Source organism: Adiantum capillus-veneris, chromosome 26 (genome assembly GCF_014529385.1).
Source record: "Adiantum capillus-veneris isolate H3 chromosome 26, ASM1452938v2, whole genome shotgun sequence".
Classification (NCBI taxonomy): Eukaryota; Viridiplantae; Streptophyta; class Polypodiopsida; order Polypodiales; family Pteridaceae; genus Adiantum; species Adiantum capillus-veneris.
The window spans coordinates 50,800,204-50,818,863 of NC_140956.1; the positions used below are offsets into that span (position 1 = coordinate 50,800,204).

At 41.3% G+C, this 18,660-nt stretch overlaps 1 protein-coding gene across 1 annotated transcript; it reads right to left on the bottom strand.

Annotated features, from left to right (window-relative positions):
- Positions 1-9,076: 9,076 nt before the first annotated feature.
- On the bottom strand, positions 9,077-11,080 carry LOC147423430 (pentatricopeptide repeat-containing protein At2g33680-like). The gene has a single exon (XM_086501480.1). The coding sequence runs from the start codon at positions 11,078-11,080 to the stop codon at positions 9,077-9,079; it is 2,004 nt and encodes a 667-aa protein (XP_086357606.1).
- Positions 11,081-18,660: the final 7,580 nt, after the last annotated feature.

The following is an 18,660-nucleotide window of genomic DNA, read 5'->3' on the forward strand; positions in this document are numbered from 1 at the left end:
CTTGATGAGACTCCTAGAAAAAGACTCTCTCCCATAAGAGAGGAGGAATCAAAGAGCTAGAAAGAAGCAAATCATTAAGTTCCTCTAAAGATGTGGCTCCACGAAGACCACGATCTAGACAATCACCAACTCCTCTCAAGAGAAAACGGTCAAACCATAGTTCTTCTCCTCGTCGCTCCGAAAGGGAAGAGAGGAAACAAAGGAAGAAAATGGCAAGAAAGAGGTCACCCTCTTCTCCTTCTTCTTCACCTTCCTCCTCTTCTAATGAAAGCAAAAGCTATTCTCCTAGAGAATATAAGAGGAGAGGACATCGCAAATTCTACCCTACATGGAGAAGGTCCCAAAAGCTTATGAAGTTCAAAGAGGGAGGAAAGAATATCTCATTTCTTACCTACGATGGCACTAATGGTGCCACCGTCAAAGTATTGGCCTTCATCCAGCAATTTGATGCGGCCTTGGAGGCGAGGGCTTCACAGACTTCTCCAAGCTATGTCATGTAGCTATGCACTTCCAGAATTCTCCTCGTCAATGGTGGGCTAGCCTTTGTGGCAATGGTGAAGCCCCAAAGACATGGAAAAATCTACGAGTTTCCATCATGAAGGAATTTCTTGCAAGCGCGAGGACAAAAGTGATTACTGAATGGCGGAGTTTGAAGCTATTCTCCAACGAGTCTATGCCAAGCCCATGGAAAGCAAAGAAAAAAATGATGCAAAGGGGAAAAACAATGCCCAAAACTCTTCCCAAGGCAATTCCAATAACAACAATCGGTCCAAGGAGAAGGGAGTTTACAAAGGTAAAAATAAATTCTCTCCTGAAGAGCCAGATACTTTTTGTAAGGAGCACAAATGCTTTAAGTGTGGGAAGCAAGGACATGGCTATTGTTCTTGCCCCAAAAGAAATGCCTGCAATGGGACTCCTAGAGCTTCCACGATCGAAGCTCCAAAAGAGGATGCTCATTGCAAAAGATCACCTCTCTCCTATGCTTGGGGAAAGGTAAGGGTGCATGATGCCTTCAACCTGTTTGACCCTGGCTCTACTCACAATTTTATATCCATGGAGTTGGCCACCAAGTTAGAATTTCAAGGTCATGAGATGGGAGATATAGTCGTAGCCAATGGAGCCTTCAAAGGGCAAGAAGTGGTAGTTACTCCCTTGATTAGGAAATTGAGGCTTCATGTCTGAGGCTATGTTGACAAAGAAGATTTCTTCATCTCTCCTCTCAAGCATGAAGAGGTCATCTTAGGGGCACCATGGTTTGACCGTATGGCTGTTAATGTGAAGTTCCCTGAAAGAAGGTTGTATTTCAAGTATAGGAAAAAGAACATGTACATAGATTCTAATGAGCTTGGTCGTACCATACCCCTTGTAAATTCTCTTGATTTTGACAAATCAATGAAAAACTTGCTTTTGGCGTACATGATTTTTGTCAAACAAACCATAGAAGGTCCTAATGTTTTATCAAATGAAGATGGTAAGAAGCAAGAAGAGTTAGACTTGGCTAATTTTCTAAATGGATTCCAAGATGTTTTTATCGATGATATCCATATGGACTTACCTCCAAAACGAGGGGATGATGACCATCAAATTGAGCTCCTACCAGGAAGCTCACCGCCTAACAAGCCTCCTTATCGAGTTTCCCAAGCTCAACAAGAGGAGATCATGAGACAAGTACAACAATTGGTAGACAAAGGGATGGTGAGGTCTAGCTCTTCTCCCTTTTGTTCTACAGTCCTTTGCAAAAGAAAGATGGTACATACCCCATGTGTGTGGACTATAGAACACTAAACCATATCACTATCAAAAACAAATTTCCCGTACCGCGGGTCGAAGGTCTGTTTGATAAGCTACAAGGCTCTACCTACTTCAATAGGATTGACCTTAAAAGTGGCTATCATCAAATAAGGATAGTGAATGAAGATATTGTAAAGATCGCATTACGTTTGGTCTTTATGAATATCTTGTCATGCCTTTTGTTTTGACAAATAGTCCAGCCACGTTCAATCATTTAATGGACAAAATCTTTAGACCCTACCTCAAATTCAGTGTCCTTTGATGATATCATCATTTACTCCCAAGTCCTTGGAGGAGCACAAGAAACATCTCCATGTGATTTTTCAAGCTTTGAGGGAGAACAAGCTTTCTATTGATAAAAAGAAGAGTGAATTTTTCCTTCAATACCTAGGTCATATTATCTCTCAAGATGGTATCCGTATGGATCCATCACAGTTGGAGGTAATAAAAGCATGGCCTAATCCAAGGAATCTACATGAGCTACGAAGCTTTATTGGTATGTGTGCATACTATAGATGCTTCATAGCAAAATTCTCTCAAATAGCAGGACCATTACATGACTTAACAAAAAAGAAAGTTAAGTATTCATGGACTGCTAAAAAGAAAAATGCTTTCGATAAGCTCAAAGAGCAGCTTACCTCCCAACAAGTGCTTATGCTCCGGATCTCTCAAAGCCATTTGAGGTTCAATGTGATGCTTGTGTTGATTGCCTTGGAGCAGTATTGCTTCAAGAAGGGCATGGCATAGCATATGGAAGCCGAAGGCTCAATTCCAATGAACGGGTCTTGGGCATATATGAACAAGAGCTTTTAGCTATTCTACATGCCCTAGACACATGGAAGCACTATCTATTGGGGACTCCATTTATTTTACGAACGAACCACCAAAGTCTCAAGTAATTCATGACTCAAACCAAGCTCTCCGGCAAACAAATGAGGTGGAAAATTTTTCTTTCCCAATTTTATTTTCATATTGCTCACATTGCTAGTAAGCATAATCAAGTGGCCTATGCACTTTCACGACGACCAAGAGTCAATGCGGTTTTACTGACCCTGACTTTAAAGACATAATGTCAGCCCTTGCATTGGGGAAGAAAGAAGAACCATTCACCTTGCATGAGGGTTATCTTCTCCATGGCAATAGGCTATGTGTTACCCACTCCCTTCGTGAGAAAGTCATGTATGAATCCCATGATCCTCTCTATGCAGGGCATAGAGGCATTCAACCTACTCTTCGAGGAGTAGAGACATACTTCTATCGGCCTACCATGAAAGTGGACATACAAGAGTATATTTCAAAATGTGTGGTATGCCAAAAGACCAAGTATGATAGAGGGAAGAAACCTGGATTACTCTAGCCATTGCCAATCCCTAATTCACCATGGGAGAATATATCCATGGATTTTATCTTTGGATTACCTAAGTCTATCCATGGCAATACGGGAATATGGACAATAGTGGACAGATTTAGCAAGCAAGCACACTTTATTCATGTCAAAAAGACTATTACGGCACACCAAATGGCAACTCTCTTCATATCTCAGATTTTCAAATACCATAGATTGCCAACATCCATCGTGTTAGATGGATCCTAGAATGACCAGTAATTTTTGGAAAGGTCTCTTTGAAAATCTAAGTACAAGATTGAATTTCTCTTTGGCCTATCACCCACAAACGGATGACCAAAGTGAGATAGTCAATCTTATAATTCTCAATCTACTAAAGACTTATGTTACAGAAGTAAATGCTCACAATGGAAAAGGTACTTACCCCTTGTAGAGTATGCGTACAATAATATTGTCCATACTACTACAGGAAAGGAACCTTTTGAGATCATAGAAGGAAGACCTAAAAGTCCCTTGCTACTTAAAGTACATGGGAAGATCTCCATTGTTGATGAGTATAGCCATGACCTACAAGAATCTTTCCAAAAGATTAAGGAGGCTATATCCATCTCCCAACAAAGGCAAAAAGCTATTGCTGATAAGCACAGTTGGGCCTTAACATTCAAAGAAAATGATTGGGTCTTACTCAAGTTTCCCAAGGCTTGATTAAGGCAAACGACGGGCAAAAATCCTACGAGCCATCAAAAGTATTATGTTAAACTAGCAAAAAGATACTATGGTCCTTTTCAAATCTTGAAGCCAATCAATGACATGGCTTATCAACTCAAGTTGCCCAACCATTGGCTCATACACAATGCTTTTATGTGAGCCTACTTAAACCCTACAAAGGAGAGCCACCAACAGAACCAATTATTGAAGACCCCCCAGAAACCGAAGACCAAGAAGAGGTGCTACAACCCGAAGCTATCCTTCGGCATGAAGACAAGGTACTACCACATGGTAAGATTATCGAGGGGTATTAAGTTAAAAAATTATCCTTTTGAAGATGCTAGATGGATCCAAGGAATACGACTTAAGGATAGTATGAACCTTGTCAATGGTTACAATGCTACATTAGAGTAAGCAAATGTACATGTTTCTTTTAAATGATCAATGTTTTTGTCTTATAAGACTAATTCTCTTTTTATTGGCTCAAATTTAAGTAGTATGTATGTTTAGAATCATGTTTGTGATGACGACGTCTCTCAAACACCAAGTAGAATTTGACACTCTACTTTGGGAGAATGAAATGGACTCAACAACAGACATGCTTGTGGAAGCTAAGTCTCCCAAGACCCAAATGGATTAGTCATCTATCTAAGAAACACCGACTAATGACTAAGGCTTTATCTCTTCTACCTCATAGTCGAGGACGACTATGATTTTAAGAGAGAAGTAGTGTCATAAAATCTAATATCTAACCAACCCAAATGATTTTTTCATATTAAAGTGATCATTTGATATGGGAGAATAAACGGGAACAAGGGTTAGAACATAGACATGTGCTTATGGATCTATCTCAACATAGGGCCAAGGTTAAAGGGGTCCAAATGAGAGATGGTTTGTCAAAGAGCAAGGCTAGCTAATGGAGCTTAAAGACCTTAGGGTTAGCTTCATTAAAGAACTCCAAAGGTTAGTGTTAAAAGTCCTTAGACCTTAGGCAAGCTAGGGTTGATCTTGAGGTGGGAACCCAATCCAAGCTGGAGGTGTTTGTCGTGCTTGCTGACTAAGGTGCTTGAGGTGCTTTAGACTAAGGTGCTTAGGTGCTCCATGACTAAGGTGCTTGAGGGCTTAAGGTGTTCCCAAATTCAACCACAATCACTACTCATGGGGAGGCGAGCCCTAATAGTAGGGGCAAGAGAGAGAACACACACACCCTCACACAAGGCAAGCATAGTCTAAAGATGCAACAAGGACACATGTCAAGTTCCTCTCCATGTTGCCCTTATAAGGTGCCTAAAGCCTATTGATTGGCCTCTAAAGAGGTCCAATAATCTTTTAGCTAATTTAATTAATTGTTTAGACATTTATCAAAGTCCTTTCTCTCAAAGGGGAAAGGGGGACACTTGTCCTAAGGCCAGCATGATTGCTTGATATGCACTATGCATGTGATTGGCTAAGCTTGTAGGGGCCCAATCAACTTGAAGCTTGAGCTACAATGACGGGTCAACCAAGGAAGCTAGGGGTGTTCTTAGGGGGTATACTCTCTCTCACACGCACTCTCACAAGCTCATTCTCACTTGGCAAAGTGTAAGAGCTCCATCTCCTTCTCCAAGCTTGTTGAGAAGTTGAGAGCCCACACCAACACTCTTGGCTATAGAATGCAAATCCAACCAAGAGCCATGCTTCAATGCTTAAGCTTTCCATATTCTTCATCTTCATTACTATGCTTTATGCTATGCTAAGCAAGAAGAGTGATGATAAGTGAGGAACTATTTCTTTCTCATATGCATGTTTCTTCTTCCTCTTCCCTACCCTCATTCCCCGGTAGCTCTCTCCACCTTCGAAGGTGTTTGAGACCTTGGGACTGAGGCCGGGGATGGTTAATTCTTTTACAAGTTTATGTTATGCTCGTGATGCATGAAGCTTTCCATCTTCATTGCATCACCTAGGTCACAAGCAACACAATGATTGTATTGTACCAAGTCTCTCTTTATGGGAGAATCTATAATACAAAAACCTATTGGAAGGGGGAACGGCTCCACATGAATCCGGTCCTCAATTGTTGTCAAGTTCTCTAACTCTCTCTTGCAAAAGTATTGTTCATGCCAAGTTAATTAAGTATAATGGTTATGTTGCTACCACTAATTAAGTTTACCCTCTATGTTCTCAAAGTAGTCTCATGAAAATGCTCACTCTAATTCTCTTAATTCCGCTATCCTCAAAGTTCATAGGCCATTTCCATTACACCAAAGCTCAAAATTCATCTTGACTTTGGAAGGTCCAAGGATGTTCTCATCTCTCTCTCTCTCTCTCTCTCTCTCACACACACACACACACACACACACACACACACACACACTTGGTCACTTCATTTGACTATGATTACTATATATAGATATATACACACACACACCTATACTTGAACTATTGATGTAGTTGATAGCTTTATTATATAGTGGGTGATTAGCTTGGATAGTTACTTTGCAAGTCCTCAATGGGTGATTCTCGCTCATGATATGCATTAGAATTTTTTCTTGGGTTTCCTTGCCTAATGTTCTTACCCCTACAGGGTGCTTGCTCACGGGAATGTCCCCTTTATAATACTATCTCTAGACTATTGGGAAGCTCCTAGTTGACCTCTTTCCTGGCAACATTTGGGCCTCCTCTTGCTAATGTGACCCGCTCTCGTTGCAATGATATGCAACCCTTTTGTCCGTTTCCTTCTACACAACGCTCACATCACTTTGCTTCCCCCATTTGTCGGTTGTATTGCGCAAGGTCTTTTGCCTTGTCGGGTACATGGCTTCAATGCCCCTTCAATTGGCTTCCCTTTGCAGACTGATGACTTGCCTCATCGGGTACCTGTGGCTTCAATGCCCCTTTAATGGGCCCCCCATTGCATCTGTCCCCACGCTTTAAAATTTGCCAGGAATTTGGGCTACAACTCTGCATATCTTCCTTCAACCTTTACATATGGAGGTGAACGATCTGTGTTCCCTCACTTATCAGATTTGTTTATTTTCAAAAGAGAGAGAGGGGGTGGAAAGGTGCTTGGCTCGGCATTAGTTTACTTTCCCTTGCTACTTTGGAGATTATTGGGAACACTTCTGCTTCACAAGTTCTATATTTTGTTCAAGTCTCCTTTAGAAAATTTCAATGTTTTGATATATTGGCTGTGAATACATTTCTTGGAAATTGCTCTGGCTGTCTAAGTGTTATCTAACTTAATCACTCTATTGAGATAGTATTTAGAGATGGTATAAATATTGGTCGCTGGTTTATATTCTTCTGGAGAGTTACATGGTGATTTATTGGTTGCATGATTTTAAACTTGGGCTTACATGTTTTGGTTCTACAAGATCATTACAAGTGAAAGATAGGGAAAATGATTTGTTGCTGAAATGTGAGTGCTTTCCTTGCAAAAAATTGAGTGGTGTTGGATCCACTTCATCATAGGTTCTCCGCCTTACCAATTGGTTCTGGGTACTTTTCACTGTCTTGGATCTTTTAGGGTGCTGGTCTCTATGCTTGGTGTATGCTTGATGATGCTTTTGAAGGTTACCTACCTTTTGAAATAAGAACTTGGTTATGCTCTTCTTTGAGTTTCTCTTTGAAGTAATGTGGTAATAGATTGATATACTCAGTTATATCTATTCCTTGAGGGTGTAATCTCCTTCTAGCACCATGAGTCTTGCTGATGACTTGGAATACTGACTCCTAGTTGACTGATAGAATACCATCAATTAAAATAATAGTATTAACCTTGGTTTAGTAATGCTTACCTATTGTTGTTAATAATGCTCTAGATCTCTGCTGTTGTCTGGTCTTTTAGGACTGAATGCTTCCATTTGAGCTGTGAGCTAATGCTTCAACTCTTACTTGGAATCCAATGGACTGCTTTGATGGAATTATGATGTTGTACCTTGGTGGAAATTTCATATGGCATTTTTTGATCTACTTTAATTTCTGGTTTATGTTGGCGGAAATCATTGCTGGCTCCTGATGCTTTCATTGATGTGTGCTTATAGGAGTGTTGATCCTTTACTTCTGGTTTTTTGTTCCTTTAATGACACTAATAGAGCTATATTATGATGACTTGGCAGTACTTGGGTGGGCATAATTGGTTGATATGGTGTACCTAGCTTGGGCATTTGGGTTTATAGAACCATGAGAAACCTAACAAGAATTGTCCTAGCTCTTGAATCTGACTGAGTGTAGGATTAGATATTTGGATTCGTGCTCTTGCTGCTTCTTTACTGATTCTGACTGTTATGACAAGGTCTCTTCCTGGCCTGGATTTTGAAGAGTTACTCTCTTCCTGGCCTGGATTTTGAAGAGTTACTCTCATTTATCTGATAGTTTGTTACAGATCAACATTAGCTCTTTTTTATACTGTTTTGTGTCCGGTCATCAAACGCATTACAAAATATGTAACGCACCATGACATCTAGACATCAGCAATGAATTGAGGTCTGCTGAATGCAGATTGCACAAAAACACCGATGGTTAAAATAAATGATCTTTTCCCTGAAACATAATCTCTGTTTTCTCCTTGAGAGTTCACATCTGCAATTAACAACCTCTCAAATTGCTCTCCTTGTGCATTCACTTGATTGCTACCAGCATTGGCATCCCAGCATTGTCTGTGCAATTGGTCTTTCTATGCCAAAGCTTACCATATCGAGATTTTTCGAACAAGGTTTGAATAGGAAGTCACACTCTGGGGCATATGCCACACTGGAGGCAATTTTCCTTATCTCTGTGGGGCCATTGAAGGGTCTATCTGCCAAGGGGTTGTCATTCTCAGATTGAACTCTTAGCTCACTTGGTTTCATGTTTGGGCCTAGCCCAAAGCTCGTTCCTTCTGGGCCCGTAATATGTCACTCAAAGGGTTAGACAGGTAGGATATTGCCGATCATGCTCAATGTGAGTGAATAAAGAGCTCCATCCGTACATTTATACCATCCGTACCTTTATACTTCTATGCTCAGGTGCACTCCGAGCTAGAGCTGGAGCCTGGACTTGGGTCTTGCATTGGACTAAGGTCTTTGGGCTCACCGCTCTATCGCACTCTGTCCCCAACACTACTTTCTTGTGTTCCTTGCTTGAGTTTTTAGTATTCATTGCCATATTCTAGCATTGCCCTTATGGCCCAGCAAACCGAGTGCTACAGCTGTCTGCATTCTCTCAGAACATTGCAACATGGTCAGCAGTAAGCATTTCACATCTTCCCTCACATCAGCCACCAACGTGACCCCAGCTTTTTCCATTTTGAACTGTCGTACACTCCACAATATCAGCGTTCTCTTGTCTGCGAGCAGCAGTATAAAGCTTAGCCCTGTAAGTATGTGCTGCTACACTACGTTCATCTATATGTAGTGCATGTTCAAATGCCCATCCCCCAGTATCAACATCTCCCCATTTCTGGCACGCACCCAGCATGGCAGACCAAGAGGCAGCATCGCATGCTCTTAGGTCCTCTAAAACTTGTCGCGCTTTTACAAGAGCACCACATTTGGCATACATGTCCACCAAAGCAGTAGCGAGGACATTATCATTCTTTAAAAGTCCCTCCCTAGCAATTGCATCATGAACCTTCTCGGCCTTGTAAGCGGCTCCTATGCTGGCACAAGCTTTCAAGATGTACAGAAAAGTCACTGCATTTGGAGAGAGACCCTTAGACTCCATCTCTTCAAAACACTGCAATACTCGCTCATTCTGACCCTGTTGGAAATAGCCAGCAATGAGGGCATTCCAAGAAACAACATCCCAAACATGAAGCTCATCAAGCAGTTGCTTTGCCTTCGCAAGAGCACCACACTTAGCATACATGTCCACTATTGCATTGCCCATTGTAACATCATTTCCCAATAGTCCTTGTCTAGCAATCTCATCATGAATTTTTTCCCCCTTGTCGACTGCCCCTGTGCTGCCACATGCTTTCAAAACACACAAAAACGTCACATTACTTGGAGAAAGACCCTCATGGAGCATCCGTTCATAGCAATTCAATGCTTTCTTGCCATCACCCTGCTCTGCATAACCACCAATAAGTGCATTCCAAGAGACAACATCCCGTACAGGAAGCTCTTGAAGCACCCGCTCTGCTTTCACAAGTAAACCACACTTAACATACATGTCCACCAAGGCATTTCCAATCATAACATCATGTTTCAGCAATCCTGCTCTCAAAATTTGTTCATGAATTTGTTCACCTTTCTCAATTGCCCTTATGTTGCCACACGCTTTCAAGATGTACACATACGTGACCATGTTGGGGGAAAATCCCTCACACACCATTCGCTCATGACACTTAAGGGCATCAAGACCTTGGCCTTGATCAGCATAACCTGAAATCAATGTGGACCAACAAACAACATCGCGGACAGGAAGCTCATCCAATACTACTTGGGCTTTCCAAAGAGCTCCACACTTAGCATACATATCCACTAGGGCAGTTCCAAGCATAACATTATTTCTAAGCAAGCCTTTGCTGGAAATATCATCGTGAATTTTCTCGCCTTCGTCAACTGCTCCTATGCTACCACATGCTCTTAAAATGCAAGCAAAGGTCACTGGATCTGGTGAAAGGCCTTCATGTTGCATTTGTTGAAAACAGTCTAGTGCTTGCTCACCTTGACCATGTTGGGCATATCCTCCAATTAGTGCATTCCAAGAGATTGTATTACGTATTTGAAGCACCTTAAGCACAGAATGTGCTTTGGAAAGAGCACCGCACTTTGCATACATATCAACAAGAGCATTGCCAAGCACAAGGTTATTTTTAAGTAAACCTTGTCTGGCAATCTCACCATGGATTTGTTTGCCTCTGTCAATTGCTTTTATGCTGCTACACGCTTGCAGGGCACGACCAAAGGTAGCTGCATCGGGCGAGATACCCTCCTCGAGCATGCCATCAAAGCAGTCAAGGGCCTCTTGAGCCTGTCCCATAAGCGCATACCCAGCGATCAGGGCGGTCCATGCGAATGCATCTCTGCATCTGTGAAATTGAAGCAGTTCCTTAGCTCTAGCGAGCTTGCCACATCCTGCATACATAGAAATCAGAGCATTGCAGCATTGTTTAAGCAGCCCTCTTCTCAAAATATCCTCGTGCAATTGAATTCCTGTGCAGAGGTCTTTAGTCTTCGCACAGGCCCTCAATGAAGTAACCAAAACAAGGACCTCTCTCGCCGTTGGTTCTGTTAATCTCCTCGACAGCACGCTGCCTTGAACTCTTGGCATAAGACTGCTGGCAAGTTTCGAACTCAAGACGTTGAACGGTTTATGGTTTCGGACCCGCCAAATTCAAGATTGGCACGCAAAGAGGAAAACCCATTTTTGCGTGCATTTTACCTAATTTTGACTATTTTCTACGAGTGAAATTGTGAGTAGTTCTTCAATACATAAACTAATTAAATCCCCATGAAAACTCTCAAACACTTAGGTTGGGATTGACAACATATAGATGCATTCATGGTTGCCCTTCGGGTAGGATTGGAGACCTTCTATGAAGTAGTGCAAGGAGGAGTGGATCCGAAGCTCTTCCTAGCTAGGGATGGAGATGCGGTGGCCTTGTTTGTAGCAAAGGAAAAAAGGGAGAGAATTTTGTTGGCTTCTTGCTACTGAACGGAGAAGACTGTAGGAATTGTATGAGCTTCTATGTGTGGAGACTAGGGAGCTTGACATAGAAGGAGAAGCTCGCAATAGTTGGTGGTCACTATATAGAGAGCTTGTATAGCACGTGCATTCAAGAGATATTTTAAAAATCCCCTATTCTACATTTTTCTATGCATATAGAGACTCCTCCTTATATACCACCTTTCTTGATAAAAAGGCCCATTGTGTACCAAATTTTTCACTTTTTCAATTTGAAATACCCTTGTGTATGTGTATTTTTTGTAGCTTCACAACAAGAATAAACCCCTTTTGTTGAGCTCACGTGCTATTGTTGGCTCCTTTGAGTCTATGATTGAGGGAGGGAGAGCTCCTATGCAGATATCCTCTTCCCTACTACTAATGCAAGGTTCAACGAGAATACCATTTTGGGAATGTTATGGAGGGTCCTAGAGAGGGTTGTTGATATCCTATTGATGTGTGGGATGCTAAAATTTGAGGTGGTTGACCTTCCTCTTTGAGATCGTTGAGTTCGAGAGGAGGCCTTGTGACTTGAGTTCATTTTAGACAAGACGCCTTGCCACCTAAGTTATGTAGAGAGAAAGCCTTGCTTCTACAATCCCATTACCCCCCCCCCCCCCCCCCCCCCCGTGCGGCTTTCTTCCCTTCCCTATGCAATCATTGCTTGGAGCTCATCATATGGTGATGAGGTGCAATGGCTGCCCCCCCACTACTCCCTCACGTATGACTTGAGCCTCCACTGATTCTCTGGTAGTTTTAAAAAGAACATTTAAAAATATTTTGCAAATAAAAGAAAATTGTTACCATCTACCAAGGTTGCCTTATCGGGGCTACCATGCTGAAGCAATTGAGTAATGTGCCTAAAGGGTGAATCCTCTAGAGGAGGAGAGCAAGGGACATATCAACCCAAATGCAATGTAAAGTGACCAATCCTCACATAAAGGAGGGCCCTTATTCATTTGAATCAAGTCATTTCTTCTTCAATTTTATGGATCTCTTGAGACTCAAGTGTCTTGCATTTGCGTAGTTGTTTGATTTGTTATACATTATGTTGTTATTAATGCCTTTGAGCCACTAGTACATTTGGTATCAGAGACCAGGTAGGATGCTAAAGTGAGGATTTGTAAGCTTGTATGGCCAATGCCATGGCAAGTTGACCTGCATAAGTTAGCCATGAGGAAGGTTGGCACCAAGGCAAGGTCCATAGGCAAGAAATCCATGCCTTTATACATTTTCTTGCTGAATTAATCATCTTAACCATATGCATGTATTGATTTAAGTGGTCGTAGTGTATGAGTAGTTCAAATTGTGTGATTCATTCATTACAATCAACATCATTAAATCTAGGGGAAGGTTTGACTAGTCTTGCTTGTCATGCTCAACATTGATTTTTGCAAGTTGTACAACACCCAATTTTCAGCGCCCATTTACCTTGTAACTTTTGTAGCTTCAATGCAGCCCATTCAAATAAGTCTTGACCATGTTGAGAGCTTGGTTTGCATGCCATCAACACACAAAAGTAGGAGTTGCTTTGAGCAAACTAAGGCTATATACATGATAGGCTCACAAGAGTTGTTTGGCCCCACTCTCAAAAGTTACATGAACTAGCAATACTATCATCATCCTATATGCAAACACATTCTATACACAAAAGCCACCAAAGAAAGGTAGACATACAACTGGTTATACAAAGTAGACTCTAGGTTGTTGTATTGTTGGCAGATGTTCATTACCTTTGATTCAACTAGCTCTTGTGCAAGACCTTTGCACTATCCTTTGGAGGTTCTTTGAAGTTGACACATGCAAGAGTCTACTTGTTGCTAATTTTGGACCTACTAAATTAGGATGGACTTTGGTAAAATTAAACCTACCCTTGGGCTTTGAAGCTTCACCTCTTATGCAAAACCTTAGCATGAAACTGATCCCAAAACCTGCTAAATTTAGACTATCTATAGCAAGTTAAAAATTTACCCTAAAACTTTAGACTTCATAATTGGAGTCTAATGAATAAATTTAATTACTTAAAATTTATGCAAATAGTTTTTGTTTTTAGACTCTAATAATTGCTCGAATTAGCTCCCTTTGTCATGTACCTTTGATCGAGGTTGCTCAGGACAGATTTATCCTACCTTCACCCGTACCTTTGACTTGGGCTAATTAAATAGCAATTATCCTTGCTCTTTTATAGACTTCTTTCTTTGGTCCCAAGCCTTTGACATAAATAAGTCTATAAGCACTTTAATCAATTCATCTTGTTCTCTTTTATTTTTCCCAGACTTAAGTGACCAATTTAAGAGGGAAACTACTTATAGAAGGTTAGAAATTGATTTTCATGACATTACCTCTCCCTTGAAATCATAGTCGTCCTGGACTATGGAGTTGGGAAAATAAATTCATAGCTAGTCGTTTCACTTTCGGTAGAGAATCCCTTTTTACCCATTGATATCCTTCCATAGTGGTGACTATTTTCATTTGGTGTGCCATAAAAACTAATATCTAATTCTCCCAAATGATTTTCTCATGTTAAACTGATCATTTAATATAGGGAAGTACCAGGGGAGTAAAAGCTAGAATATTGGTAAGGCTACCGGACCGGTCTCTGTCAAGGATCCAAAGGAGGAAAAATAGGGATCCAAAGGGGGACACTCTGCAAAAGAGAAATGTGCTTCAATGGGGCTTAAAAGACCTAAGGTTCAGCTCCATTAAGACTTCCATAGGCTAAAGTTCCTAAATTTCATTGTATTGTCCAAAGGCCAAAGTAGGGGAAAATTGAATGGTCATGGGAAGACTAAAAAGTCTTCCCACATCCCTAGGAAGGAGGGGGCGAGCCCTAATGGTAGGGTATGAGAGAGAAACACACACACACTCCCAAGCTCTCCCCAAAGGGAAGAATGGACACATGGCAGGCTCCTAGGCCAGCTGCCTCCAATTTCTCCTCAAATCCTATTAGATGGCCATAGAGGTGGACCAATGAGAATTAGGCTAGAGTAAAATTAGTCCAATCAAATTAAATATGCTTGATAAAAGAACCAATAGAAATTAATCTCCCTAGAAGACTATTGGACAGTCTACCAAGGGGTCCAATGAGCATCCATTAGCCCAATGGCTTGCCTGATTCCTATTGGCCAGAAGACTAAAGCTTCCAATGAGAGTTTAAATGGATTATTTAATTACCTAAATCTCTCACAAAAGGGGAAAGGGGGACACATGTCACAAGACTATCAATTATTTGTGATTGGCTAAGCTTTGCAGGAGCCAATGAGAGGCCATCATGAGTAATTAGCCAAAGGAATCGACCAAGAAGAGAGAGAGAGAGGGCTGCATTTTAGTCTAACACAATGCTATACACACACACAACTCATGTGTGCAAGAAGAACTCCATCTCCTTCTCCAAGCATTGAGAAGTAGATGCCTACACCAACAACTCTTGGCTATGGAATGCAAACCCAACCAAGAGCCAAGCTTCAATGGCATGCTCATCTCCTCTACCATGCTAATTACTAAGCTATACTATTAGAGTGATTATGTGAGGAGAATAATTCTTTCTTGTAAGATACATCTTCTTCCTCTCAATCATCTTCATTCCCTGCTAGCTTTCCCCATTTTTAAAGGTGAGTGAGGTCTTGGGACTGAGGCTAGGGACACTAGGTGTGTTTTTCAAGCATAATTTGGTGCATGAAGCTTCCATCTTCATTGCACCAACGAGTTTTGTCAAGGAACACAAGAATTGTATTGTCCAAAAGTCTCCTTTGATGGGAGAAGCTATAATACAAAGCCTTATAATACAAAGCTATAATACATGGAGGGGGAACCGGCTCCATGTAAATCGGGTCCTCAACTATTGGCAATTGTTCTTTTTCTCTCTCTTTTCAAGTATTATCTATGCCAAATTAGCTAGGTGTAAATTGTATGTTGCTTTCTCAAACTAAGTACTCTTTCTATGCTCATTAGGAACTTATTCTTAATTAAATGCTCACTATGTTATCAATTTCCGCTACACACAAGTTACTAGTGCATTAAATGTTACATTGGTATCAGAGTTATTGGTTTCTCTTTTCTTGCTCAAGAAGAGAGGTCCTCAAGCTTGCTACAAATGGTTCATGTTATGAATTGCAAAAGAGTAAGTAGAATAGGGATTTTCATCCTTGAAGCACGCCTGCTTTATGCAGTTAACAGGGGGATACCGTCGAGAGCTTTGGTCTTAATAATGGAGTCCCACGGGGCTTGCCTATAGCTTTAACCATTATTGATCTATTAGAAGCTTGACAAGAACCGGTGTTGTCTTGGCTCTCTTACACCCTCTCTTCGTTTCCTTGCAATTAATAATATTTGAGCCACGAGTATAGATGCTTGAGTGCTTATCTTTGAAGGTAAAGAGGAGTAGCAACAACTAGGGCTTGAAGTGTCAAAGTACAAGTAAAAATTTATACCTAGAATTTGCTAGTATGGCTAACAAGGGAAAAGAGATTGAAATAAATGTTGATAGCTTTGATTTTGCTAATGAAAGAGCAACTAATGATGCCCCTATGCTTGTAAACTATCTTGTTTCTAAGCTTCAACAAGCCCTGGGCAACCCATCCCTCCAAGGTGAAGTGCTATAGCAATTGTGCACCCATGGTATTCTCCAAACTCCCCACCAAGAAGAGAGAGTACCTAGGAAAGCTCCTGGTGAGACTTCCGAACAAGGACTCTCTCCGATAAGGGAAGAAGAGGAGGATCCATATGAAGGGGTCAAAAACTTGCTACTCGATGAGGCATCTCCCTCCCAAAGGAGAAATCCAAGTGCCAATGGTAAAGCCCCCACCAAAAGAACGAGAAAGAAGCGAGTCTCCTGCCACCTCGACGGAAATAGCTCCACGAAGATAGCGGCAAAATGCTCTTCAACACCCCCTAAATGGAGAAGACCATCGCACACTTCTCTACACCATAATTCAAAGAGGGAAGAGAGAAAACAAGAGAAGAAAAAGGCAAGAAAGAGGTCACCCGCTTCTCCATCTTCTTCATCCTCTTCCTCTTACAAAGAAAGTGATGGTGCAGACAAGGAGGAACAAGGGAAGAAAAAGGCAAGAAAGAGGTCACCCTCTTCTCCATCCTCCTCATACTCTTCCTCTCCTGAAGAAAGTGATGTGCAGCTCTCAAACTACCCAAAAGAAGAGGCCATAGGAAATCCTATGCTGCCTGGAAAAGGTCATCCAAGCTCAAAAAGTTCAAAGAGGGAGGAAAGAACATCTCTTTTCTTACCTACAATGGCACTTTTGGTGCTAGGGACAAAGTCTTGGCCTTTATCCAACAATTTGATGCGGCATTTGGAGATGAGGGCTTCATGGACTCCTCTAAGCTACATCATGTAGCCATGCATTTTCAAAAATCCACCAGGCAATGGTGGTCTAACCTACAAGCAAATGGTGAAGCTCAGCGAACATGGAAAGCTTTAAGAGCTTCCATCCTGAAGCAGTTTTTGGCTCTACCGATGCCAAAGAAAAAGTACTCACCGAATGGCAAAGCTTGAAGCTCTCTCCCTACGAATCTACTCACAAATATGTAGACAAGTTTTGGGATTTACATTTCAAAGCCACTGTCTTCAAAAAGATGGGTTTTGGAGAGCAAAAACAACAATTTTGTGCGGGTTTAATTGAGGATATGGTGGAGTATGTTAACTTCCAAAGGCCATGCACCATATCTTCCGTCATACACCATACCATGGTGGCTTCAAGAATCAACTTCCAACAAGGGGCTAAGAGAAATCTTAAGCCCACAAAAAACAAGGACTGTAACGAGCCTAAGGGGAAGGACAACGTCCAAAAGTCTCCCAAAAGCAATGCCAACAACAACAAAGCTAACGAGAAGGGAGTTTATAAAGGCAAAATTAAACTCTCTCCTGAAGAGCTAGATCAATGGTTATCAAAAAGATAACCATTGTTTCAAGTGCAGGGAGCAAGGGCATGCCTATCGTGCTTGTCCCCACAAGAATGCACTTAATGAGCCTCCTAGAGCTACCTTGGTCGAAATTCAAGAAGAGGATGCTCATCACAAAGGATCTCCTTTATGCCATGCTTGGGGAAAGGTAAGAGAACATGATGCTTTCATTCTCTTTGACCCTGGTTCTACTCACAATTTCATATGCACAGAGTTGGCCACCAAGCTAGGCATCCAAGCCTATGAGATGGGAGATGTCCTACTTGCCGATGGTGCTTTCAAGGGGCAAGAAGCCTCAATCACTCCCTTAATTGGGAAATTGAGGCTCCATGTCCAAAGCTATGTGGACAAGGAGGATTTCTTCATCTCTCCTCTCAAGCATGAGGATATAATCCTAGGGGCACCATGGTTTGATTGCATGGCTACCAATGTTAAATTCCCATAAAGGTAAATCTACTTTAGGTTCACGGAAAAAGATATGTACATAGATGCTAAGGAGTTGGGTAGCACCATACCCATTGTACATAAGCAAGCTTTCAATAATTCAATAAAGAGCTCTATTTCCGTGTACATGATTTTTGTTAAAGATTCTCAAAATGAACCTAATGTTCTAGCAAAAGAAAATATAACCAATCAAAAGAAATTAGAGTTATCCAAATTCCTCAAGGGATTTCAAGATGTTTTTATTGACGACATCTCTTGTGAGCTACCTCCCAGACCGAGGGGATGATGACCATGGAATTGAACTTCTTCCAGGAAGCTCACCACCTAATAAAACCTCCTTATTGAGTTTCTCAAGCTCAACAAGAGGAGATTATGTGGCAAGTACATGAGTTGGTTGAGAAAGGCATGGTTGGGCCTAGCTCATCTCCATTTCGTTCACCAGTGTTATTAGTACAAAAGAAACATGGCACATATCGTATGTGTGTCGACTATAGAGCACTAAATAGGATCACTATCAAGAATAGGTTTCCCGTTCCACGGGTAGAAGACCTATTTGATAAGCTACAGGGAAAAAGTGGCTACCATCAAATAAGTATTGATCAAGACATTGTAAAGACTGCATTTTGCACTACATTTGGTCTTAACGAGTACATTGTCATACCTTTTTGGCTTGACGAATGCACCAGCAACATTTAACCGTTTGATGGAGAAGTTATTCAGGCCTCACCAAAACTTTACTGGAGTGTTCTTTGATATCATCTACTCTAATTCATTAGACGAACACAAGCAACACCTCCAGGTGATATTTCAAGTTCTATGAGAGAATA

What these genes read in the sequence shown, in the direction of transcription:
- LOC147423430 (XM_086501480.1), bottom strand. Translation starts at nt 11,080, where the DNA reads ATGCCAAGAGTTCAAGGCAGCGTGCTGTCGAGGAGATTAACAGAACCA.